We start from the raw sequence: 26,723 nt of genomic DNA on the forward strand, positions 1-26,723 counted from the left end.
TTATGTCCAGGTTTCCAAATCTGAATAGTGTGCCATTGATTTAAAAGGGAGGGGGGGGGGACAAAGTAACCTGATTGACTCGGTTGTTGGAGTTTCTTTGATCTGTAACTGGTGTTCCCATTGATTGCTTACTGATGTACTTAATTGTGCCAACCTGGCCAACAAACACATGTGGGGTTAGTTAAAGGGCAGAGAGATAAATGGCTCGGTGAGCCTCGCCTTGCTAGTTCTTAGGTCTCTTGCTTTGTGATGGTCGCACCAGGGTGCAGCTGCCTTAGCAGTTCCCTGCTTTAGCTGACAAGACTCACTTCCTGCAAAACATCCCTGAGAAAAAGCCAAATCAACCTACCTGGGTGCTGGAGCAGCTGTGTGGAGACCCCTGCCAGCACTGAGATGCTTACACATTCACTGACTTGGCTTTCCTCCTGCAGTTGGTGTCATTGCGTCTGCTTTGTGAGATGGAGGAGGACTTTGTGGATTGGTGTTGAACATATGGGTTAATGTTGGACTTGTGGTCTTGGGCAGCACTGGGTTGGGATGGTTATTTTTGATGCGCACTTAACCTTTATATAAAACTCTCTTTTACACACGAGTTTCTGTGGATTTGTTTCTCTAAAGTACCCCGACTAACACACTTACTAAGATGCACACAAGAGCTGTGTACCTTTGTTTGTATACCCTTGTGCTTGTATCAGAGCAAAAAGCACTGCCGGCCGACTGGCTAGAGTCACTGGGTGAGCAGACATGGATGTACAAGACATTCTCTTAAAATTGGTCGAGACCTATTAACTGTTAACATCATCTCTCTTTGCGCAGTCACTCCTCGTGTTGGATCCAGTTGCTTATTAGGTGAATGTCGCAAAAGGTATAGGCTTGAAAGCTCATTTCCACGTTTGTTTACTAGAGGGAGATAGTACACCTCCAGGTAGCCTGCTGAGATAAGGAGTTTCAGTTACAAAGGGGGGAGGGACTACGAGAGGCAGATGCCACTGAAGGTGTTGCAGAGGTAGGGGCCTTCTAGCCTAAACAACCTTGTATGCGGGTGACCTCCTAACCCGGGGTGTGCTTTGGTACCAGCAGGTGCATTCTCAGGGACCGGAGCCAGTATCAGGGTCCTGCAGTTCACTGCCCGTTCCCTTCGACCTCTGTACTCACTTTTTCTTGTGCCCGTCTGCTTGGCATCTAGGGATCGTTGGTTTGTTTACCAGGTGCTCTATTTTGTTGATGCCCCGGGCATGTGTGCTATCTCTAGAGTAGTTCCTCTCTGCACAGTTGGAATCAACTCAACAGCAACGAACCCCATTAGTCCATATTGTACAAGGGCGAAGCAGGAGGTCCAGTGTCACTTGGCTGGAAAAGGGTCTGAGTGTTTGAAGGCGTCAGAACTATCCTACTTGCTGCGCACTCCACACACCTGATCTCATCTCTCCTACCTTGTGTTATCAGTGAAACCAAGCACGATGTATTCTTTATATTGGTATGTGTAGAGGTGTTTGTATGTGGATCTTTTTTAACATATATGAGCCTATTGATTTGTTGACACTAATGTTCAAAATATAATTGCTTTCTTGGCCAGTGGCTTTTATTTTGGGATAAAACTCAAAAGCAAACTCACTGCTACCAAGGTGGTACTGACTCACCTCAACCGTATCGGACAGAGTTGAACTGCCCTCGTGGGTCTGAGAATGAAGTTCTCATGGGAGTAAAAAGCATCGGCTTTCCCCTGTGGAGCAGCTGGGGGTTTCAAACTGCTGACCTTGTGGTTAGCACAACAACCACGCCCCTAAGGCTCCTTTCTTTGGGGATAGAATTAGATATAGTTCTACAGTGTTCTGTTTTTTATCTATACCATGATTTAGCCAAGCAATTTTATACCATTTAACCTTGCTTTGTATTTTTCAAGTTCATAAGCCTTGCTCTAGTTAGCATGGATACAACCAAATCTTTCTACCAATCCATGATCCTTAAAAAAGTTTCTTAGTTAAGAACATTATTACAATTTTGTGACCACTTCTACAATGTCCACATTTTAGCTTGTGTGTGTGGACATATTTCTGTTGACAATGTAAATATGCTTTTTCTTCTAGGTTGGTGGATGACAGATGTGTGGTACACCCAGAGGCAGGGGACCTGACCAACCCTCCCAAGAAGTTCAGAGGTAAGAAATACATATGTTTGACTCTGTGAGTTAAGGGGAATTGCTTTTATGTCTTAAAGTAAATAATGTTAGAACTTTATTTAATCTGACATTTTCCATTGTGAATATGTCCACTAAAAAATCTCTAAAATTTCCCCCATTATGTCTCCTTTTTGATGCATTGAAGGCTTTACAATGAGGGAATAATTTCAAGGGTTTTTTTTTTTTTGCTATAAAACAGTTTACTTGTTAGAAAAAGTAGCTTGATAATTAACTGTGAAAGTTCCCCTCCCAGACATTAAATGCAGCTGTATAGCACACACACACACACACACACACACACACACACATTTAGTGTGAGTTGTAACTTACAATGTTTCTTTATGACATTTTCAGAGAGTGACAGTGATGTGTTAGCCTTGCTTTGGAGGGTGTGGGATACCTAACAGTTGTTTTTAAATTATTTCCTAAGTGTAAGTATAATTTTCAATGTAGCTTGATAATCTCCTTAACTAGGAAATTTGTCACAGTAGGAGATTGATTATAAGGACATTGTTATGAAAGAAGATTAGTGGACTCTGTAGAGAATTATAGAAACCCCAAACCAGGAATTAAGAATGCATTCAATTCAATGCCATCGTTTGTATGTATTTGCAGTAATAATATTTTTTAAAACAACATTCATTTGGAACTCTATGGGAGCATTCATTCTCACAAATGAATAGTGAAAAGCAACTTTAATAAGTTTGGGAGACCGGAGAGACAGGTGAAGGGATTCTCCAGAGCCACGCACCCAAGTCAAGATGTGTGAGACGTGTCACTTGCTGCCCTGGGAAAGGAGAGCACTAAACTCTGCCCCACCCTGTTCTCATGTCCCGAGTGTACACTAACCCACGAGTTCAAGAGCCTATTTGTTTACTTTCCCCTAGACTCAGAATCTTGCACAGAGAGTGAGGCGCATGAGAAACTCTCTCAGTTGGGCTGGCCACTTTGCGTAAGAGCTCCATATTTGTTACCAAGGGAGACATTGGGATACAATAGATGCAGAAGGTACCTCCTCTCTTGTGCCCTCGTTGAGAACCACCAAGACAACCGGTAGTGACACTGCCCTACCCCAAGGCAAGTGCGGTCTTGTCATGGTGAACATGCTCCTGTCAGGATGCACTCACACGAGGACGAATGTGAGGCAGAGCCAGCACCTTTGACAAACGAGCTCTTAGGAACAAGAACAAGAGCTTATAAGAAAAGCCGATCAATACTATGCACAACTTGTGTGGCCTCAACTTACTGCCCCAGAGTTAATTCCAACTCATATCGACCCTGTAGGCCAGAGTAGAGCTTCCCCTTTGGGTTTCTGGGGTTGTAAAATATTTTTGTAGATCCTCTCACCTGTCTCTCCAGGACTCCTCTTTCTTCGGAGGAGTGCCTGGTGGGTTTGAACTACCCAACCAAAGCTCTTTAATTAGGTGTTAGATGACTTAAAAGATATGAGAGTAGAAAATCCTAATGGAAGGCTAGCAAGTGAAGAAACCCAAACCCGTAAAAGTTAAGTATACTCTGACACATGGCGACCTTGTGCGTTACAGTAGAGGGTTCTCTAATGCCTTTGGGTGGACTTGAATCTTTAGGTTAGCAGACAAACACAAACCATGAGTGCCACCCGGAGACTTAATGAAAGAACAGACGACATTGAAAACGAACAGGTAGTTCGAAAAGCAGGAAGTGGCATATTACATAAAGATGAGGAGAGAATTCGTTCTCTGGAAAAGAGATAGGAGGGACTCACTCAGACCGTAGAACAAAGAGATGTGAAGATGGAAAATGTGAATGAGTCACGAGAGGTTTGCAGGAAAGACCGAGAAGCTTTAGCAGTATCCAATCAGACTGCTACAAGGTCAACAGTTTGAACCCACTAGCTGCTCCGTGGGAGAACAATGAGGTTTTCGGTTCCAGGAAAGGTTTATGGTCTCAGACCCAAAGGGGCAGTTCCACTCTTCACTACAAGGGCGCTATCAGTCAAATGTGACTCAGTGGCCATGAACTTGAGAGTTTGGAAGAGAATTCTAGAAAGAAACCTAAACAAGAACAGGAGAGAAGCAACAAATAAAGAGAATGGTGTGAATTTTCCTCAATTTGAGAAAAAAAACTTTTTAAAAACTTAAAGAGTTCAAATCTGAAACCCAACCCAACCCATTACTTTCAAGTTCACTCCATTTCATTGCGACCCTATAGAGGAGACTAGAATTGCCCCCGAGGGTTTCCAAGTCTGTAAGGCTTTAAGGGAGCAGAAAACCTCATCTTTGACCTTCGGAGTAGCTGGTGGCTTCAAACTGCTGGCTCTGCGGTTTCATAGCCATACACTCGTGATTGACCTGTAGAACATTGAGACAAAGAGATAAAATATAGAGGCCAACAGGCAAGGCCGTTGTAACCTGAAAAATGATGGGGTTCAGGACCACTTTTCTGGCTGTGTCATAGTAAATAGGTTACTTAATCACTTTGAGCCTCCACGCATTTCTGTCTTGGGCCCGTTGGAGTAGGACTGGGCCCGAGATTTTGTGAGGCGTGAAGTCTTCTGTGAGAATGTGTGTGTGAATGGTGCTATTGTGAGTGGTTGTAGAGTCAGTCCCTGGCTCCTGGCGACCTCGTGCACAACGGAGCAAATCACTACCTGATCCTGGGCCAGCCCCATTGTCGGTTGCAGATTGGATCATGGTGGTTTTCAGTAGTAGACAGCCAGGCCTGTCTCCTCAGTCTGTGCTGGCCTCGAAGCTCTAATGAAGCCCGATCAGCATTGTAGCAGCTCGTAAGCACCCATCGACAGGTGGGTTTTCACTGTGCACGAGGTGCATTGGTGGGAAGTGGCTCCCCAGGGCCCTTGTATGGAGGAGGAGCCATCGGGACCTGAGATACACACGGTGCTGGTTGCTGTGGAGAACTGCTCCATTGAGTCTTCCAGCTTCTCACCTTTGACTAGCAGATTTCCACTCTCGGCCTGTCTTTGAGGTGCCTGGGCAGTGGCACGGTGTCTCTAGGCATGCGTGTGTATGTTGTGTGTTTGCGGGTGGGGTCGGGGCAGCATTCAGAACCTACTAGTGGACACAAAACTGACTGCCTAGAACATTTTTTGCGGTGTTTCATCAGAAAGTGATTATTTTTTATGAAAATATCCCTATGGTTAATCACTACAACCGAAACATTTTTGTAAGACTAGCTTAGAAGTTGGAAACAGGCCCGAGCCTGCTTTGGTTCCAAGGTCAGACGAGATTGGATGCAGTGACCCTGATGGCGTAGTGGACCACGTGTTGACATTCTAACCACAAAGTTCTCATTCACTACCATCGTGTGAGTGGATTCTGATTCACAGCGACTCCAGAAGACAAGGCGAACTGTCCCTGAGGCTGTCCGAGACGGTAACTCTTTGTGGGAGTAGAAAGCCTCGTCTTTCTCTTGGAGTTTTGAATTGGTGATCTTGTGGTTAGCAGCCCAATGCATCACCATGATGCCACATGGTAGTTTGAAGCTACCAGCGGCTCCTTGGGAGAAAGCCATGGCTTTCTGCTCCTGGAAAGACTTGCCGCCTTGGACACCCCCACACGCACTATTGAGCAGCCACCTGCTCAGGCAGGGTTTTTGTTTTGGAGCCACCATGCTCCAGTACCTACAAGGCTACAGCTCTGTGCTAATCTGCTCATCTGACCGTCTGCCGCTCGAGTTAGAGCTGCCCTTATTTTGATAGTTGCCGATTTTGTGCAAATTTCCATAGTTTTAGCGACCATTTGGTGGGGATTAGTATTTGGGAATCTATATCAATAATTCTTTTGAGGATTAAAGGAACCCAAATTTAGTTTAATTAAAGGAAAAGGAGAAAAATTATCTAAAAGCTTCTGCTTAGCGGCTAATAATATTGTAACAATGTAAATCAGTGGAGAAGGATTTTAGAAAACAGTGATGCTAGAATTCCTATAATCTAAGAAATAGTATATTTAAGAACTCTACAAACATATTTATCACATATTATTTTATGATCAAACCGATCATAAGCATAGCCGAGGATTCTATATGGCCTGTATAAAAGGAAGCCCATGGGGGCGGGGATGGGGGATGGAGAGGGGGCACCATGAATGACTGTACTGGTGACCGCAGCCTTACTGTCGTCACCGTGTGTAGGTGGGTCCAGGCTGGCAGCATTTCAGTTAGCAGAGAAGTGCTTACCATCTGCACTATGCAGGCGCAAACACACCTGCCTCCACCCGGGCCTTAGAGAAGTCAAAGGCATTACTGTGAAGTCATGGAAACCGTGTATTAGGCTGAACTATCCAACTGTGAAGGTGTCATTTCTGGGGACATATCTTCCCACTGGGTCTGTCTACCTCTGACGGGGGCGTTTCCGTTTGGGAAGCCTTCCCCAAAGAAGGCTGTGTTCTTCCACTTAAACCGTGGAAAAATGGCGGGTTTAGCATCCTCAAGGGGATCCCAGTTGTGTTTCCTTTACATGTTCTTCGAGTTGCAGGAACAAAAAGAAGTCTGTAAGTTAAAGCCAGGGCTGTCGTGTACACCAGGTAAGGTTTCCCGGTGCAGTCCTCGTAGGCAGCCCTTGCTACCTGGAAAGCAGGAGCAGCTGGATTGTAGTGAAGGGAAAAATTCCTCGGTGCCACTTCCCTGGCCTTTTTCTCTCCTACACTCCTTTCAAATGTCTCGAAACTTTTTAATACCATGCTCCTGTGATTGACCTATGTCTGAGACCATCTATGGAGATGATCCTTTAGGAATAATAGCAACATAATTTCTGGGCGACTTCTCTGTCTTGAATTTAACTAGCCTCCCAGATACTCCTGAAAACCACTCTTTTGCCTAGACCTTTGTTTCGAAAGTCCTCTAATGAGCCTACGAGCCCTGTAGTGAGTTACGAATTGGGCTGCAAACCTCAAGGTCAGCTGTTCAAAACCACCAGCAGTTCTGCAGGAGCAAGATGAGGCTTTCTTTTTTTCTCCCCAAGACGAATCTTTATACTCCCATGAAGAGTTACAGTCTCAGAAACCCACAGAGGCATTCCCCCTTGTCCTATTGGGTCACCATGTGTCAAACTTGACTGGTTGGCAGTGAGTTTGTTTTTGCTTTTGTAATGATAAGGAGACATGCGTCTGATTAAGAGGATTGTCTACAACTAGCCATTGGTCTCGGTGGTAAACTGAAAGACATTTTGTTGGATAAACCTTGTGCGTGTGCCTGGAACCCTGGTAGCCAGACTCATGGACTTGCTAGTGTAGAGCTGCTCTGACTGGGAATCGACATGACGACACCCAAGGACAAGCTCAGCAACCAACATCTGTACATGTTGAACTCCTTGAGGGCGGGGCTATGTGTGAGTCTTTTTGTGTATCCTTGGCATCGAGCTCTGTTTTTAGTAGACATCCCCCAAAATTGACCTTTGTTGATTTTGGATAAGAGATCCAAATTTCCCTGAGATTATGTGATAAAGTGTGGTTCTCAGGGATACCCAGGCTTCATTCACAAGCTTAGTGAACCCCTCTACCCCCAACCCGCCTGGCAGTGGGAGGGATTAGTCTTATACAGATAACCCTTTAGAGCAGTGGTTCTCAACCTTCCTCATGCCGTGACCCTTTCATACAGTTCCTCATAAACTTATTTTTGTTACTACTTCATAACTGTCATTTTGATACTGTTATGAATCGGGCAACCTCTGTGAAAGGGTCATTCGACCCCCAAAGGGGTCTCAACCCACAGGTTGAGAACTGCTCTTTAGAGTTTATGGCCATCTTTTATCTTTTCTTCTTTCCCAGGAAAGTGAACTGTCTTGAAAAGCCAAGATGACCTTAATGGAGGGTACTCTGGACTAACAGCTCTGTAACCAACCATTAAGTGGTTATATACAAATACTTGGTCTCATAGTATCCAGTTGGCACCATTTCAAAGTATGAATCATGGTGTTAGGTGCTCTGTTCCACCCTTGGAAGTCTGGCTTTTCCTGTAGAGCCATGTGCTTCATGATGTCTGGACACACACACACACACACACACACACACACACACACACGCCTCTGATCCCTCAAGGATCTAATGGAGTTCAGAAATCCTGAGCAAAGAATGGCACACAGCAAATGCAACACCTTCCTAAATACAACACTCTCATGTCTTGTATGCAAACTGACTGCGCTGCGAGACAACCAGAATCAAACCCATTGCTGCCCAAGTCACTTTTGACCCGTAGTGACCCTACAGGACAGAGAAGAACTGGATTCCCAAGGCTGCAAGCCTTTCTGGAAACAGAAGACTCTATCTTTCTCCTTCTGAGCATCAGGTGCATTTGAACTGCCTATTTTTGGTTAGCAATCAAGTGCTTTAACCACTTATATACCGCCAGAGCTGCTGTATAGCATATATATATATAAACCTTAAATATATGATAAAAGCTAAACAACAAAAATCCAAAAACCCAAGCCACACTGCCCCTGAGTTGACTGCCACTCATGGCAACCCTATCCAGGGTTTCCTGGGCTGTGCATCTTATAGGAGCACAAATACCCATCTTTCTCCTATGGCATGGCTGACGGGCTAGCCGGCCAACACTTACCTGGCAGTGCCACAGGCCACATCTTGATAGTTTAATAAAAAGCTATGTGACCGGCTCATGTACATAATGTATTATTGTGCTTTCTAACAAGTCTACTCTGCAACAGTGTACGCGTTAATTCTCATGCATTCGATCTCATGGATTGTGCATCTCTTGCTTGTGGTAACATTATTGCTCTGTTTAATTTGCTTTTGAAAATATTACTGTGAAGTGCATCGTGACCCCGAAAGCGGCAAAACCAGTGTGAGTGAGAGCAGCAACAAGAGGGAAAGGAGAGGTTTCAGTTCAGAAATGACACAAAATGTTATTAAATAATGCAAAGGTGAATGCTTTTGCTGGAGATCTAGCAAGATCTTACTCAACAATCGCGATGATCCTCAAAACCAGGATGCCTGATCTGAGCTGTGACAGGAGAGGCTCAAGAGCAAGCTACACGTGCTCGTGAACCTGTGAGAGGAACACTGATAGTTACAGCCGAGAAATTTTTTCAATAACTTATTTAGGAAGCTTATTCAAGATACTTTAAAGAGAGAGTGAGAGCGGGACCCGACTATGATAGGTTGCTCCCCTAACATCCCATTTCACTTGGGCTGTAAGCAGTGCATAACCGTAACCTGATGCAGGAGGCTCGTCTGCTCTCGTTGTCTACTTCTGGTCTTAGACTCAATGAGTCATTGGACTCTGCTCATCACAGGGAGATCCTTCCATATGTAGGACTTGTCATTATCAATTCATTCTTTCCTATAGTTTATCTTTGCTTTAAACTACTCTGCCTGAATCTATTTCCCTTGGCTTTAAGGCACATTGCTCTTTCACAGAATCACCACCCCTTTGTTTCCAGGTTGCTCTGCCAGGTTTCCAGAACAACCCTCCTTCCTGTTACTTGTGTGATAACAAGTAGAAACAAGAACAACTCAACAGTTCAGCTACTCCTTAGTTTCTCTTGCCCCAGCAAGACAGCTGGCAGACTCAGGTGAACTGTGAATATTATTTGTATTATTATCCTTTACTTGTGTATTCTAAGATGTGATCACGTGAATCAGAACTTTTAGAGCGGCATTTATTTAAAGAGCAAATCTAGTACAACAATTCCACCTTTTGAATGAAGAACTGAAGTTCCAAAAAGGCTACAATGATTTTCCCAGATAGCAATAGTGATATCATGGAATGCTCTTTTGACTGCATCACATCGTCTCACGTTAGGACAGAGATGAACAAGCTTCCATAAATAAACACTTCCAAAGGGCTGTTTAAAGACCAGCGGGCCATCATTTTTCAGTAGAAGATAAACACGCAGACAATATCAATAGCAACCTAGTGGCTTTATCTTAAGTGAGCTTACAAATCCTCTAATGATCAAATATTATCTATTCTTAAAAGATAGATTTTTCATTTGAGACTACTTTTTGATAGAAGAATTGTAAAGGCAGTAAGAGAGTTCCTGTATGCCTTTCACTTAATTTCCCTTCTTTAGTTTAACAACTAACATAGGATCACATAACTGTGATACATTTATCAAAACTAAGAAATTGACATTTTCCCTACTGTCATTGATTAAGGTCTAGATTTTGCCCAAATTTCACCAGTTTTTTCATTAATGCCCATATCCTGTCCTAGAATTTCATTCGGGATGCATTTTGTCATCTTGTCTCCTTGATCTTATCTGGTCTATTATAGTTTCTCACTCTCTCCCTTGAGCGCGCCTACCCCCGACTCCCCCCTTTAAACATCTTGATACCTCTGAAGAGTAGGAGCCAGGTGCTCTGTATCTCAGTATGGGTTTCTCTGATATTTTCCCTGATGACTAGATAGAAGTTAGGACATTTGAAGGAATTCCAAACCAAACTGCCCTCATTGCCATTGAATGGATGCTGATGCATGCAGAGCCAGAACTGCCTTTTGGAGTTTCCGAGCCTGTAATTCTTTATGGGAGTAGAAAGCCCCATATTTCTTTCTCAGAGAGGGGCAAGTGGTTTTTAAACTGCTGACCTTGGGGCTAGCAGCCAGACTTGTGACCCCTGTACCACAGGGCTCCCGAAGGGACCACAGGGTGGTGTAAATGGTTAAGCCTTAACCAAGAGGCTGGCACTTAGACCCTCACCCAGAGGTGCCTCTGGAGATAACCCTGGTGATTGGCAACTGGTGCTTTTGTGGTTTCTGAGAAGAACGTCATGGAGGGAGGGTCAGTGCTCGCCTCATGATATCCCATTAGGGGATGTATCATATCCACATGATTTATAACCAGTCTTATGTATAATTGCACTGTTTTCTCACTTATTTTAGTGAACCTCATATTCCTTTTCTTCCTAGTTCCTTTATTCATCGACATGACCTTAATGTCTACAATGTTTTCCTTAGTATAAAGTTCATGAAAAACATCTATGTATAGGGTGTATTTTTACAGGGGTATTTTCTTTTAGGAGCAGAAGCTGCCTTAAATGAAAGCAGGAGAGTCTCCAGGTTCTTCTTTCCCTCTCAGGGTGATGCAATCCAGATGTCATGGAGAACTAGGGAGCAACCTTCCCGGGGAGTCGTAGGAATAGAAAATGGGTCCTCGTGTTGGTTGCTTAGATACTTTCTAAGTTTGGACCACTTCATCCCGAAGATTTTCCACTCCAGGGTCTATAATTGTTCGGCACCAACAATTTCATAATCTCCCGAGACCACCAAGTGGCCACTTCTGGCAAGTGACAGGCTGTTCTGAAGGAACGGATCAGAGCGCTTCAGAAAGTGGCACATAGTGCAGTGAGATGGCGCAGCAGACACTGAAGAGCTGGGACTTGGGGAAAGAGTGACAAGATCATTCACCTCAGTTCCTTCTCTTCAGGCATTTCAGACAAGGTTGGATCTCACCAACCTGCATGGTACATGCTCAGGCACATAGAGAAAAAAAGGATTCGTTGAAATGGAGAGTGTTTTGTTGGGTAGTAGTTTTGACCTTTTATGTAGTTGAATGTGTCAGTCTTCCATAACACCTCCTCCACCAGCTTAACAATTGCTGTATAGAATTTTCTCAGAGTTAGTATCTGGGTAAGGTTTTGTTTTTGATGAAGATTTAAACTGTTGCAGATTTGAAACCAGCCAACCTTTATTGAGCATTTAATTTAAACTCCATTGTGCTTCCAGGGACCCGGGCACAGTAGTGAAAGTGCTCAGTTGATAACCCAAGCTCGACTGTTCCACCCACCAGCCTCCCACGGGAGAAAGTGCGACAATCCGCGTCTGGAATGATCTTTAGCCCCGAACCCCAGGGGGCAGTTCTCCTTGCTTAGAGGGGGATGCCATGAGCTGGAATCAACTAATCCACTTGATGGCCTTGACTTTATTTCCCCTTCTTTTTAGTTTACAGTGTACTTGGGCTTCCCATGCTTATTGGTCTGCACAGTAACCCGTGTTGTAGATATTGTTGCTATCCCGGCTTTGCAGTGGAGCAAGTTAAGGATAAAGAAGTTAAGCAACCGTCTAAGGTCGCAGCGCTCATGAGCAGTGGGACTGGGACTCAAAACAAGTTTGACCCCAGAGCTGTTTGTTTTTAGCCACGAAGCCATGCTGTCTTATTGGTCTGCCCTCCTATAAATTCCACCTGTTGGTCTTGTAAAGTCACACCGCTTACATCTAATCCCTCTTCTACACAATGGTCCTTTAAGTATTTGTTTAGAATGATCATATTCCTGATGATATTTTCTTCTAAGGCCCTAGTTGCTTCTTTTACCTGCTGCCAGCTGCACATTCTTCAGTGATTTCTCTAAGTTTTATTATTCTGCCTTGTTTGTTTGTTCTCTATTTAGGCTCCTGCTAGACGGTTTAATTTTTAAAGGGGTCCTGAAAGAACATTTGAGTGTAAACTGATGATAATCCTCTTCTTTTTCGGATGCTGCACTTGAAGTCCAAGGGTCTGGACCAGGCTTGCCAACTCACATGGTGCTGTTTGTCAACCCAAACTGCTGCGTCTCCTTCACTGGAATCGCTGAACCTTCTCTCCCCTCCTCCTGTGCTGTATAAGTGGTTCTTTGAAACCAAGAGAACCTGTTATGTTTCCACTTCTTAGCATTTGCTTTTTGTTATAGTGTGCCAGTCTTTTATTGGACCTTAACACATCCAAATGATTTATTCAAGACCCAGTCTCATGACATGGCAACCTCAAACCACCTGATGAAAGGTCTATGTTGTGATAGTCTTGTTTCATGTGCTGTTCCAACATGGTTGCATATGCCGCAGGAGTATTTGCTTGTGCAAACCAGACTCTGGAAGTAATTCCAGGAAGCATGAGGGAGGAAGTGGAAGGGAAGGAAGGTTAGTAAAGTGTGTCCTAATACTGACCACAGTGGGTAACTGGGACCCGAGTCCAAGAGCCAACCTCTGAGAAACCATGCAGAATGTGCCTCACAGTTACTGGTCCCAGGCTAGCAAGGCTGGGTCAACTTCCACGCTCTGCAGATTGAGAGTTCCCACTGGAGGCTTAATCGCCCCTTCCCTAACCTACTTCTGGGTGCTCCTGCATGCAGCTGAGAAGGTTGCCTAGGTGTCAGAGAGAGAAAGCCCTCATACAGACAGAGAGAGAGGGAGGAGGGTGAGGTGGCAACCTGCTGGCATGTTGGAAATTGCACTGTAATTACTTGGGCTGCAGGGCACACAGAATGGGGTATCAATTCCATCCATTACAAAGGCCGAGAATATGCCTTTAGACCATCTGTGCATGCTCAGAAGGGGCATAGGCTTCTTTGTTTGAGAGAGCCAGGAGTGCATGACGACATGGGCTCCACTCGATTGGTCTTGTGCTCTGTTGAATTTCCAAGGTCAAGCCCAGTGTTTTGCTTGTTATTGGTGCTGAATTCATTCCACTTCTGGCATCAGATACTCTTTTCATGTTGTACATGTTCCATAGCATGCCACAGGGCCAGCTGATTTGTTGTTTCAGATAAAATAATGTGTAGACCTACTAATTTCTTACAGTCTAAATTTTTGTAGCTCCAAATTTAAGCTCATTGGTTTCAAAAGTTAAGTCTAACTTAGGTATTTATAGTGCGGCTAGTACAGGGCTTAAAATTTCATGGAAAATTGGGATGAAAACATAAGGGAATTTTTCAATGAACTTTTTGAAGCCCCCTTATAGAGAAGGAAAAAAAAGATTGGATTATTTACTATTTTATAATTTTTTTGACCCTCAAAGTAGTTTAGGAAATTGTTGGATTTTCAAGCCAGCCATGGCATGGTTTATTCTAAAATACCTTTGAAATTCCTCAGTTGAATGTGTTGATCCTATACATGTGTGGTTTGTCATATTGATAAGCCTCTACTGTGAATCCCCATTATTAAACTCTAAGGAGTAGTTTAAATTGGATAATAAGTTTATTCTTCCCTGTGAGGTTTTAGAGAAAGGTCACAGGATGAAAGGAGTTCTTCTGCCACTTTGCTTTTCCTGCTGCAGCCAGTCAGGGTTGTAGAAGTGTTTGTACTTTACAACACCGTAGTGGATCTCGTGAAAAAGCTTCTGAGGTTCCGAGTGGGAAAATAGGACTGTTTTGGAAGTCACATGAATTGTTCTTTTTTTTTAAAAAAAATCATTTTACTGGGGCTCATACAGTTCTTATCACAATCCATACATACATACATACATTGTGTCAAGCACATTTGTACATTTGTGGTTATCATCATTCTCAAAACATGTGCTTTCTACTTGAGCCCTTAATATCAGCTCCTTGTTTTTCCCCCTCCTTCCCTACTTCCCCCTCCCTCATGAACCCTTCATAATTCATAAATTATTATTTCATCATATCTTTCACTGTCCGATGTCTCCCATCACCCACTTTTCTGTTGTCCGTCTCCCAGGGAGAAGGTTATAGGTAAATCCTTGTAATTGGTTCCTGCCCCACTCTCTAATCCACCCTCCCTCCACCCTCCCTGTATCGCCACTCTCACCAGTCCTGAAGAGATCATCCATCCTGGATTCCCTGTGTTTCCAGTTGCTATCTGTACCAATATACATCCTCTGGTCTAGCCAGATTTATAAGGTAGAATTGGGATCATGATAGTGGGGGGAGGAAGCATTTAAGAACTAGAGGAAAGTTGTTTGTTTTGTCGTTGCTACCCTGCACCCTGACTGACTCATATCCTCCCCACAACCCTTCAGTAAGGGGGTGTCCAGTTGCCTACAGATGGGTTTTGAGTCTCTGCTCTGCATTCACCCTCATTTATAATGATATGATTTTTTGTTCTTTGATGCCTGATACCTGATCCCTTCAACACCTTGTGGTCACACAGGCTGGTGTGCTTCTTCTATGTGGGCTTTGTTGCTTCTGAACTAGATGGCCACTTGTTTATCTTCGAGCCTCCAAGACCCCAGATGCTATATTTTTTGATAGCCAGGGACCATCAGCTTTCTTCACCACATTTGCTTATGCACACGTTTGTCTTCAGTGATCGTGTTAGGAAGGTAGGCGCCCACTGATACTATTTTTAGTTCTTTGATGCCTGATATCTATCTGGTCCCTTCTACACCTCGTGGTCACACAGGCTGGTTTGCTTCTTCCATGTGGGCTTTGATGCTTCTGAGCTAGATGGCTGCTTGTTTATCTGCCAGCCTTTAAGATCCCAGACACTATATATTTTGATAACTGGGCACCATCAGCTTTCTTCACCACATTTGCTTATGCACACATTTGTCTTCAGTGATCGTGTTGGGAAGGTGTGCATCATGGAATGCCAATTTAATAGAACAACATGTTCTTGCATTGAGTAAGTGCTTGAGTGGAGGTCCAATGTCCATCTGCTTCTTAATACTAAACCTATAAATATTAGCACATAGATCTATTTCCCCATTAAATATATAAATATATTTACATATGTACATACCTGTATTTAGACCCTGTAAATACCCTTTGTCTCCTAGTTCTTTCCTCTCACATGAATTGCTCGTTAAGGCAGCACTCACAGAATGAATTGTGTATCTAAAATGTGAATAATACATGAACTCTGGCTGATTGGTTATTTCAATTGTGAGGTTTAATTCTCTCAACAGCTAGTTTTGTTTTAAGATTGAATGATGAGAAGAAAATTAGCACTTAGGATAGGTATGGTTTAGTCATGTGTCCATAGGGCAGTTTTCTCAAGCTTTAGGCTGATGTGTAAAAGTCTTCTTTTCAGTGTTGTGTGTGGAGTTAGTTATGCGTGTAAATTCCTTATAGGTGCCAGATAAAGATATCTATTCTTGCTGAGTATTTTAATAACAAAGACTAATCTTTCCCAGAATAGAATAGTCCTAAATATCAAAATTCTGAGTGCTTACAATGACCTTTCTCTATATTGTCTCCATTTAATTCCTAACAGCCTCATTTTACACATGAGAAAACCATATTAAAGGAGTAAAGTGATATGCTTCAAGTCATATAGCTAATAGTTGGTGAGGCAGGCTTGTTTGAAGCTTTTTTTTTTAACATTACAAGATCTTGTATATATTTAGCAGAGATTTATGAACTTCTTACTGCAGGCAATACAGTGTGTGAACTAATTACTTTGGTTCAAATGAGCTAGAAATGAATGCCACCCTTAAAAAATTATAGTCAAACGAGGGAGATAAGATATGTGCATAAATAATTATAAGACAATGTAGTCAGTGATAAGAACAAATTAAAAAGATACAGTGAAGGTGTTGTGGGAGGGTGATTTTATTTCTTGTAATGAGAGATGAGGAAAACTGCTTAATTAAGATACTATTTGACCTGTAACCTGAATGATTTATACCTGTAAGGCAGGAAAATCTGGGTTTCTCAGACCTAATATGCACCTTAAGTAGTTCTTAAGATAATAATTGGGTATGCAATGCTCCATTATCTTTCTTCTGTAGACAGTAGTGAAATGTTTGATCTTTTGAGTATAATAGTGAGATGAAAGAGTCGACATTACCCCAATCAATTCAGTCTTTTGTAGGGCATAATAATGACCAGAGGTGTAATCTGCCACTACTGCTACAAATAACTAATGTTTATTCAGGTTTCTCTATAGATTTTCGTCCTTGATGAAGATCAAGGATTGCAGCCTCCAGTATAGATCGCAACTCAGTGTCAAGAAAACCAAGGTCCTCACAACTGAACCAGCGGGTAACATCATGACACTTGGAGAAAAGACTGAAGTTGTCAAGGGTTTCATCTTGCTTGTGTCTGGTCAATGTGCATGGAAGCAGCACACGAGAGATCAGGTGACACGTTACGTCCACTGAATCTGCTGCACAGTCCTCTTCCAAGTGCTAAAAACCAAAGGCATTATTTTGAGGACTAAGGTGTATCTGACCCAACCCATGAGATTTTTAAATGTCTCATACGCATGTGAAAATTGGATATCGAATAAAGAAGATTGAAGAATCGCATTTGAATTATGTCTGTGCTATCCAAGAATATTGAAATTAGTACGGAATACCAAAGAACAAACAAATCTGTGTGGAAGAAACACAGCCAGAGTGCCCTTAGAAGCAAAGAGGGCGAGCCGTGGTCTCACGTACTCTGGATATGTTATAAGGAGAGGCCAGTCCCTGGAGAAGGACATCATGATTGGTCAAGTAGAGGGGCAGTGAGAAAGTGAAAGATCCTCTACACTAGTGGTTCTCCACCTTCCTGATGCTGCGACCCTTACTACAGTTCCTCATGTGGTGGTGACCCCCCCGACCATAAAATTATTTTCAGTGCTACTTCCTAACTGTCATTTTGCTACTGCTATGAATTGGGTGACCCCTGTGAAAGGGTCATTCCACTACCAAAGGGGTCGTGACCCACAGGTTGAGAACTGCTGCTTTACAAGCTGGCTTGACAGTGGGTGAAACAAAGGGCTCAGACAGAAGAACAATGGTGAGAATGGTGCAGCAGCATGGGTGATGCTTTGCTCTGTTGCACATAGGGACACTCTGAGTCAGCACCAACTTGACAACACCTACCAACAACAATAACAGCAACATATCTCCAGTAAAGTGGCCTGCTGGTGAAATGAGTGAATCATTGGGCTGCAGCGTGGAAGGTAGTGGTTCAAGCCCACTAGCTGCTCTGTAGGAGAGGCATGAGGCTGCCTCCTCCCATAAAGATTATAGTCTTGGAAAACTTACAGAGCAGCTCAGCTCTGTCTCGTAGGGGGCTAGGAGTTGGAATCAGATGGATGACAGTGATGTTTTTGTGTGTGTTCTATATTCAGTAAGATTCTAAGTGGTTCATCTACCAAAGAACAAACAGATCTGACTTGGAAGAAGTACAGCCAGAGAGTGCCTTGGAGGCGAGGATGATGAGACTTCATCTCATGTACATTGGACATGTCAGGAGAGACCAGTTTCTGGACATGTTAGGAGAGACCCATCTTTAGCTCAGAGTGTCTGGTGGTCTTGAACTTCTGACCTTGCAGATTGTAGCACAGTATATATACCTTGATCGAGGATATTTTCACATCGATGTTTGCCTTTGCTGCAACTACATTCATGAGTGTGGTGGAGCATATAGGGGATAAAGTTCTGAAAACTTTTTTAGGTAAGTAGAATGATGAAAATCTGATGTATGGAAACTATTAGTCCAATGGATTAACAGACCACACAGAGATCTGTCTCCACAACCATCAGATCTGGAGAACTAGATGGGACCTGGCTACCATTACCAACTCCTTTGAACGAGATCCCATTAGAAATTCATGTTGTGTTGCCGTTGTTGTTAGGTGCCATCTAATCAGCTCCAATCCGTAGTGACCCTATGCATAAAGATCGAAACACTGCACGATCTTGCTCCATCCTCACAATTGTTTCAATGCCTGAGCCCATTGACGCAGCCACTGTGCCCGTCTAACTCATCAAAGGCCTTCCTCTTTTTCCTCACCCCTCCACTTTACCAAACATGATGTCTTTCTCTAGGGACTGGTCTCTTCTGAAAATATGTCCAAATTATGTACGATGAAGTCTTTCCATCCTTGGAAGGAGCACTCTGGCCTGACTTCTTCCAACACAGACCAGTTTGTTCTTTTAACAGCCCATGGTGTTTCTATTATTCTTATCCAGCACCCCAACTCAGTGTGCTGATTCTTCTAAGGTCCAACTTATTCAGTGTCCAACTCTCACCCACATAGGATGCAATGGAGAACACCATGGCATGGGTCAGGCACACCTTAGTCCTCAAAGGAACATCCTTGCTCTTCAATGCTCTCAAGAGATCCTGTGCAGCAGATTTGCCTAATGCAATATGTCTTATGATCTCTTGATTGAGGCTTCCATGAGAATTGATAGTGGATGCAAGTAAGACAAAATCCTTGAAAACTTCAACCTTGTCTTCATTTATCATGTTGTCACTTATTGGTCCACTTGTGAGGATTTTGGCCTTCAGGACATTGAATTGTATTCTGTATGGAAGGCTACAATCCTTGTTCTTCATCAACAAGTGCTCAGTCCCTTCTCACTTTCAGTAAGCAAGGCTGTGTCATGTGCATACCTCAGGTTGTTAAGAAGCCTTTCTCCAGTAATCCTGATGCCACACTTTTCTTCATATAATCCACGTTCTCTCGGATTTGCTCAGTATGAGGATTAAACATGTATGGTGAGAGGATGCAATCCTGACAAACACCGGGCAGTATTCCCTTTTTCTGTTTCTACAATGTTCTCTTTCTCCATCTACAAGTTGAGAATGAGCACAATGCAGTATTCTGGAATTCCCATTTTTCTCAGTTATCCACAGTTTATTATGGTCCACACAGCCCAATGCCTTTGCATTGTCAGTGAAGCACTAGTAGACATGTTTCTGGAGTTCTTTACTCTGAGTCAGGACCCATCTGACATCAGCAACCATACCCCTTGTTCCATGTCCTCTCCCGAATCTTGCCTGAAATTATGGCAGCTCTCTCTTAGAAAGTCAGAATGGAAGAACATTGTGAAGCAAAAGTCATAAGAAATGATGTAAAGATTAGTTCATTTTACTGAGATTATGGTTTAAAATAAGCAAAATAGTTTAAGGAGGAAGGTAATGGTATCAGTTCTCTATTTCTATGTAAACAAATATTAAAAAAACTAGCTTTAAAAAAAATCAAACCATGGGTTTAGCTCATGAGTATGAGTGTTGGTTCTTCTTTTCTGAGCTGGGCTGACTGATCTCTGCTGAATTTGTTCTTGTATCTCTGACTGCTTGGCAGCTGGCTGGTTTAGGATGGTCTCATTCACATATCTGTGGGCACGTTGCTGGTGGGTTGACTTGGGCACATGCCAGATACCTTTGCATTGGGATAGTGTGCTCAGAGTAACAAGTATGGGCAAACCCCAATATTTCAGCACTTTTTCAAGCAAGTGTAGACAAATTGATGGGGGAAGTGGAAAGTTGTATTTCAAAGGGGCATGCGTAGAGGGCTGGGAAATCCTGGGTGCTCTGGCGTTTATCACAATAATGAACTTGGTTTTATGTACTTGTGAGCCATACATGTCAATCTCAACCTTGTTGGATATATTGGCTTGGAGCTCCGGAGAGCCATCTACATGGAAAATATAGGTTTTAAAAATACATATGTACTTGTGTGATAGTTACATATTCTGTTGTCAATTTGAGAATTAAGAGTGAAGGGGTAGAATTTAGCCTGTCAATCAGGTCGCAGCTTGATGACTTCATTTGGAGGCACTAAGGAGATAAATAGCTCTCTGAAGGTAGGACACACACATACTCCCTGCAAGACATTTCTCGTGACAAGCCAGATGGAGCTACACTGATGCAGCCAGAGTCTTGGAGCTGGAGGAGCCACTTGGAGACCCCTGCCAGTACTGAGATGCTTACACTGCCACGGCATCCACAAGACTTTCCACCCACTGGCCTGTGATCTTCCTGCATTCGGCATCATTGCATGTGTCTCGTGAGTCTGAAGAGGAATTTATTAGACTGGTATTGGACTTAGGGGCTAACATCGGACTTATGGACTTGATCTGGACTGGGCCGTAATGTTTTCTCAATATTCAATTGCTCTTGTATATAAAGCTTTTTCTTATACACATATGAGAGTCTATGAATTTGTTTTTCTATTCTACCCAGACTAACACACTTGTTTTAAAATTTAAGTTTGAAATCATGAGATAGGAAGGACGCATTGAGTTTGAAAATAGTGGCAGGAGGGGTGAATTTGTCCAGCTCAAGACAAAAATAGTACTAAGGTTGGAAAAAAAATCTGAGGTGGTTAGAAGCTCAGTTGGTACAGCGCTACTTTGTCAGTTTCACGGGGGTGGGGGGGTGGGAGATAAGATCCCTCTATTTCTGTGATATTTTTACCACTCTCAAGGCTGGTTTTGAGGAAAATGGAAGATAAATAGTAGTTACTAAGGCTCTTGACCTCTCTGTGCCCTTGTAAGAAGGCCCCTAGGGAGGTCTTCTGACTCATAGTGACCTTATAGGCCAGGGCAGAATGGCCCCTGTGGGTTTCCCAGACAACAAATCTGCTGAAGTAGACAGTCTCATCTTTCTCCCTCTGAGCGGCTGGTGGTTTTGAACTGCTCACCTTGCAGTTAGCAACCCAGTGCATATCCACTACCCTGTCAGGGCTCCACTTGATGGCAGTAAATTTGATTTTTTTGAGTGAGGTCTTTAGATATTTATACAAGAAGGGGAAAGAATGATCCATGTGATAGTATAAAAAGTACATTTTGGCCAGTTTTAATCAAATGTTTGCCATTTAAAATGATCATAGAAGTTAGAATCTTTATGCTATGCATCACATGTGCTATGTACATCACAAACATATTTATGTTTTTCTGGGGTTCCCTCACACATATATGAACTCTTGTCATAACGTAGCATCTAGAGCACATTGTGGTGAGACACAAGGGCTGTTTGTAGAACTGGAACTATCACACTCAAAATACTCTGCAGGGAATTATTTGGTAGCTTTTTTTTTAAAGCAGGTATATTTCTTTTATTAATTTTTAAATAAAAGAGAATTTTATTGGGAGCTCTCAGAACTCTTATAACAATCCAGGCATCAAGTGTATTGAGCATATTTGTACATATGTTGCCATCAGTATTTTCTAAACATTTACTTTCTATTTGAGCCCTTGGTATAGTAGCTGTTTTAAGTAAACTATTTCCCCACAAAGAGCCCTGGTGATAAAATGACGAAGTGCTCAGCCAATAACTGAAAGTCGGTGGTTCAAACCCATCACCCACTCCATCCACTCCCTGGGAGAAAGATGAGGCAGTCTGCCCCGGAGATGGATTTGCAGCTTTGGAAACTGTACGGGACAGTTCTACCCTGGTCTACAGATTGCTGTGATTTGGATTTGACAGTAGTGAGCAGCAATGCCGTCCCTCCGCTCCCCACTCTCTGATCTTGCAAGAAGACATTGTTATTGTCTGTTGCGGTCAAGTGGGTTCAGACTCATAGGGATCCTAGAATGAACCACTGCCCTGCCCTGCACCACCCCGCCATTGATCTTGTGTTTGAGCAAGAAGACATTAGGCGCATTATAAAAGCTAAATCGGTATGAGTATGCATGAAATAAGATTGTGCTTCTAAGGTTTATGGTAGGTGAGTTTTACTTGTTTAACTCTCTTGTCGCCATGAACAAATTAACCAGTTTTATTTTGCTTATGAAAATCTGTATATCACCTCGTTGTTGTTAGGTGCCTTCGAGTAGGTTCGACTTTATAGTCACCTTATGCACAACAGACCCAAACGCTGCTTGGCCCTGCACCTTGCTCACAATGGTCCTATGTTGAGCCCATTGTTGCAGCCACTGTGTGAATCCATCTTGTCAAGGGTTTTCCTCTTTCACTGTCCTCCACTTCACTAAGCATGATGTCCTTCCCAGAGACAAGTCTCTCCTGATAACAGACCCTAAGTATGTGAGATGAAATCTAGCCATCCTTACCGCTAAGGTGCATTTTGGCTGGACTGCCTCCAAGGCAGATCTGTTTGTTGTTTGTTTGTTTTGGCAGTCCATGGTACTTTCAGTTTTCTTTGCCAACACCATACTTCAAATGCATTGATTTTTTTAGTCTTCTTTATTCATTGTCCAACTTTCATATGCATATGAGGCCAATGAAAATCCCACAGCTTAGGCAAGCACATTAGTCCTCAAAATAACATCCTTGATTTTTAATACTTTAAAGATGTCTTGTGCAGCAGATTTACCCAATGCAGTGAGTCATTTGCTCTCTGGACTGCTTCTTTCATGAGCATTGATTGTGGATCCAAGCAAGATGAAATCTTTGACAACTTCAACCTTTTCCATGTTTGTCATGATGTACCTACTAGTCCAGTTGCGAGGATTTGGGTCTTCTTTACACGGAGTTGTGATCCACACTGAAGGCTGCAATCCTTGATCTTCTTCAGCAAGTGCTTTAAGTTCGCCTGGCTTTCAGAAAGCAAGGCTGTGTCATCTGCATATCACATGTGGTTATGTGAATTAAAGCCTTCTTTTAATTCTGATTTTTTTCATACAATCCAGCTTCTCTGATTATTTACTCAGTATACAGATTGAATAAATATGGTGAAAAGATACAGCCCTGTCACACACCATCCTGATTTTAAACCATGCAGCATGTCTTTGTTCTGTTCACACAACTGCCTCGTGGTCCATGTATGGGCTCTGCATGAGCACAGTGAGCTGTTCTGTGATTGCCATATTCTTATGATCCACACAGTCAAATGCCTTAGTATAGTCAATAAACACAAGTGAACATCTCTGTGCTTCTGGCCAAGATTCATCTGACATCAGCAATGGTATTTCTTATTCCATGTCCTCTTCTGAATCTGACCCAAACCTCTGGCAGCTCCCTGTCAGTGTACTTCTGCAACATTTGTTGGTACTCTTCAGCAAAGCTTAGTTCTATATGATATTGTTCTATAACTTGAACATTGTTTTGTGTCACCTTTATTTGGAATGGGCACAAATATGGATCTTTTCCAGTTAGTTGTCCAAGTATCTGTCTTCCGGATTTCTTGGCAAAATGAGTAAGTGCTTCCAGTGCTTCATCAGCTTGTTGAAGCATTTCATTTGGTATTGCATTCGTCTGGAGTGTTGTGTTTGGCTTATCTTTTCAGTGAAGCTTGGACTTCTTCCTTCAGTACCTTTGATTCTTGCTCATGTGCTACTGCCTCAGATGGTTGAATTGCTACAAGTTCTTCTTGGCACAGTGACTTTGTATTCTTTACATCTTTTTTTTAATGTTTCTTGCATCATTCAATATTTTGCTCTGTCAGTGTTTCAACACGTGACAGTTGAATCTGTCAGTGTTGCAACACGTGAATCTGTCAGTGTTGCAACACTGTCAGTGAATCTGTCAGTGTTGCAACACGTGACAGTTTTTTTCCTTGAGTTCTTTCAGTTTAAGGTATGCTGAGCATGTTCTTTGTTTGTGGCTTTCTAACGAGGTTTCTTCACATTTCATTACAATGCTGTACTTTATCTTCACTAGCTGTCCTTTGAAAATTTCTACTCACCTTTTTGACTTCATCATTTCTTCCATGTGCCTTAGCTACTCTATGATTAAGAGCAAGTTTCAGAGTCTCTTCTGACATCCCCTTTGATCTTTAAATCCTGTCTTTTTGACGATCTTTTGCTTTCTATATGTATGGTGTTCTTGATGTCCTCCCACAGCTTAACAGATCCGCTCTCATTAGTGTTGCAGAAAATCTGTTCCTGAGATGTTCTTGAAATTAGGGTGGGATAGAGTCAAGGTTGTATTTTGGCTCTCATGAACCTGTTTCAATTTTCTTCAACTTCAACCTGAACTTATACATGAACAATTTTGGTGTGTTTCACAGTGAGTCCCTGGCCTGGTTGTACCTTCTGATAATGAGCTTCTCCAATTTCTCCTCTAACAGATGTAGTCAGTTTGATTTCTGTGTGCTCCATCTTGAAAAATCCACGTGTTTAGTTGTTGGAAAAAGGTATTTGCTATGGAAAAGCCATCAACCTTACCAAATTCTATCATGTGATCTCCAGCTTTGTTTTTATCAGCACGACCACATTTTCCAACTATTGTTCTTTCCTCCTTGTTTCCAACTTTCACATTCCAATGGACAATAATTACCAGTGCACCTTGATTGCATGTTTCATCAATTTCAGGCAGCAGATGTTTGTAGAATTCTTCAATTTCTGCAGCACTAGCTTTAGTGGTTGGTGCATATATTGAAAGATAGTTGCATTAGTTTGATTTTCTTGTATGTGGACAGACATTCTATTACAGACAACATTGTAGTTCAAGATAGAGCTTGTTTTCAACAGTTCTATTGGCAAGTAATTTACATATTGTATAATCCAATAGTTTAATCATTCAGTTGTATCATGGAGACTTGTATAATTACCCCTACATCAATTTTTTTAAAGAACATTCTTCCTCCCATGGTTAAATTGTCGCCAAGATGTATTATGCAGCCATAATCTATTCTACTGCTCACTCCCCCCTCTGTCTTCACCATTTACTCCAGAGACCCCCTCACCCTCCCCATCATCCACTCCCATCCCTGCATTCCCTGTAACCTCTTGTGTCAGTTATGTTCATTATACATTCACTCCGTGTGGTTGTGGTTGCTACATAATTTGGTGTCAATTGGGATTTGAGAGGATTAAGAGGGAAGGGATGGAGTTAGTCTGTCAATCAGGTCATAGCCAAAAAGGCCTCTGTATGGGAATGGCCTTCCCCTGAAAATTCTGGGAACTCCTATATTTCCTCCTTGGAGACTGGAGACACATACTCTCTCTGATCATTCCCTGTGAGACATCCCTGAGGAGAAGCCATATGGACTTACTCTGATGTAGCCAGAGCCCTAAACCTGGAGAAGCCACATGGCGACACCTGCCAGAGCTGAAATGCTTACAATGCTACTGGATCCATAAGACTTCCTACTCACTGGCCTATGATCTTCCTGAATTTGGCATCATTGCATGTGTTTTGTGAGTCTGAAGAGGACTTTATAGATTGGATTGAACATATGGGCTAATATTGGACTTATGGACTTGATCTGCATTGGGCTGGGATGCTTTCTTTTCTTTTCTTTTTTTTTTTTTAACAATTTATTGGGGCTCATACAATTCTTATCACACTTCATACATATACATACATCAATTGTATAAAGCACATCTGTACAGTCTTTGCCCTAATCATTTTTTCTCCTCTTTTCTTTTTTTACATTTTATTAGGGACTCATACAATTCTTATCACCATCCATACATATACATACATCAATTGTATAAAGCACATCCATACATTCCCTGCCCCAATCATTCTCAAGGCATTTGCTCTCCACTTAAGCCCCTCGCATCAGGTCCTCTTTTTTTTTCCCCCTCCCTCCCCTTTCCCCCTCCCTCATGTGCCCTTGGTAATTTATACCTCGTTATTTTGTCATATCTTGCCCTATCCGGAGTCTCCCTTCCCCCCCTTCTCTGCTGTCCCTCTCCCAGGGAAGAGGTCACACGTGGATCCTTGTAATCAGTACCCCCTTTCCAACCCACTCACCCTCCACTCTCCCAGCATCGTCCCTCACACCCTTGGTCCTGAAGGTATCATCCACCCTGGATTCCCTGTACCTCCAACCCTCATATGCACCAGTGTACAGCCTCTGTCCTATCCAGCCCTGCAAGGTAGAATTCGGATCATGGTAGTTGGGGGGAGGAAGCATCCAGGATCTGGGGGAAAGCTGTGTTCTTCATCGGTACTACCTCGCACCCTAATTAACCCATCTCCTCTCCTAAACCCCTCTGTGAGGGGATCTCCATTGGCCGACACTTGGGCCTTGGGTCTCCACTCTGCACTTCCCCCTTCATTTAATATGGTATATATATACATATACACATATATACACATACATACACACACTTATATCGTTTTTTGTGTGTTTTTTTGCATGATGCCTTATACCTGGTCCCTTGGCACCTCGTGATCGCACTGGCCGGTGTGCTTCTTCCATGTGGGCTTTTTTGCTTCTGAGCTAGATGGCCGCTTGTTCACCTTCAAGCCTTTAAGATCCCAGACACTATCTCTTTTGATAGTCGGGCACCATCAGCTTT

The 26,723-nt window shown here is 42.8% G+C and overlaps 1 protein-coding gene across 1 annotated transcript in view; it reads left to right on the forward strand.

Annotated features, from left to right (window-relative positions):
* Positions 1 to 26,723, forward strand: part of ITPR2 (inositol 1,4,5-trisphosphate receptor type 2) — a 590,339-nt gene that overhangs the window by 62,186 nt on the left and 501,430 nt on the right. Inside the window, exon 2 of the mRNA XM_075551968.1 lies at positions 2,088 to 2,158. Within this exon, the coding sequence (XP_075408083.1) occupies positions 2,088 to 2,158 (71 nt within the window). The remainder of the gene's footprint in view (positions 1 to 2,087; positions 2,159 to 26,723) is intronic.

The sequence above is a fragment of the Tenrec ecaudatus genome, chromosome 6 (assembly GCF_050624435.1).
Source record: "Tenrec ecaudatus isolate mTenEca1 chromosome 6, mTenEca1.hap1, whole genome shotgun sequence".
Taxonomy (NCBI): domain Eukaryota; kingdom Metazoa; phylum Chordata; class Mammalia; order Afrosoricida; family Tenrecidae; genus Tenrec; species Tenrec ecaudatus.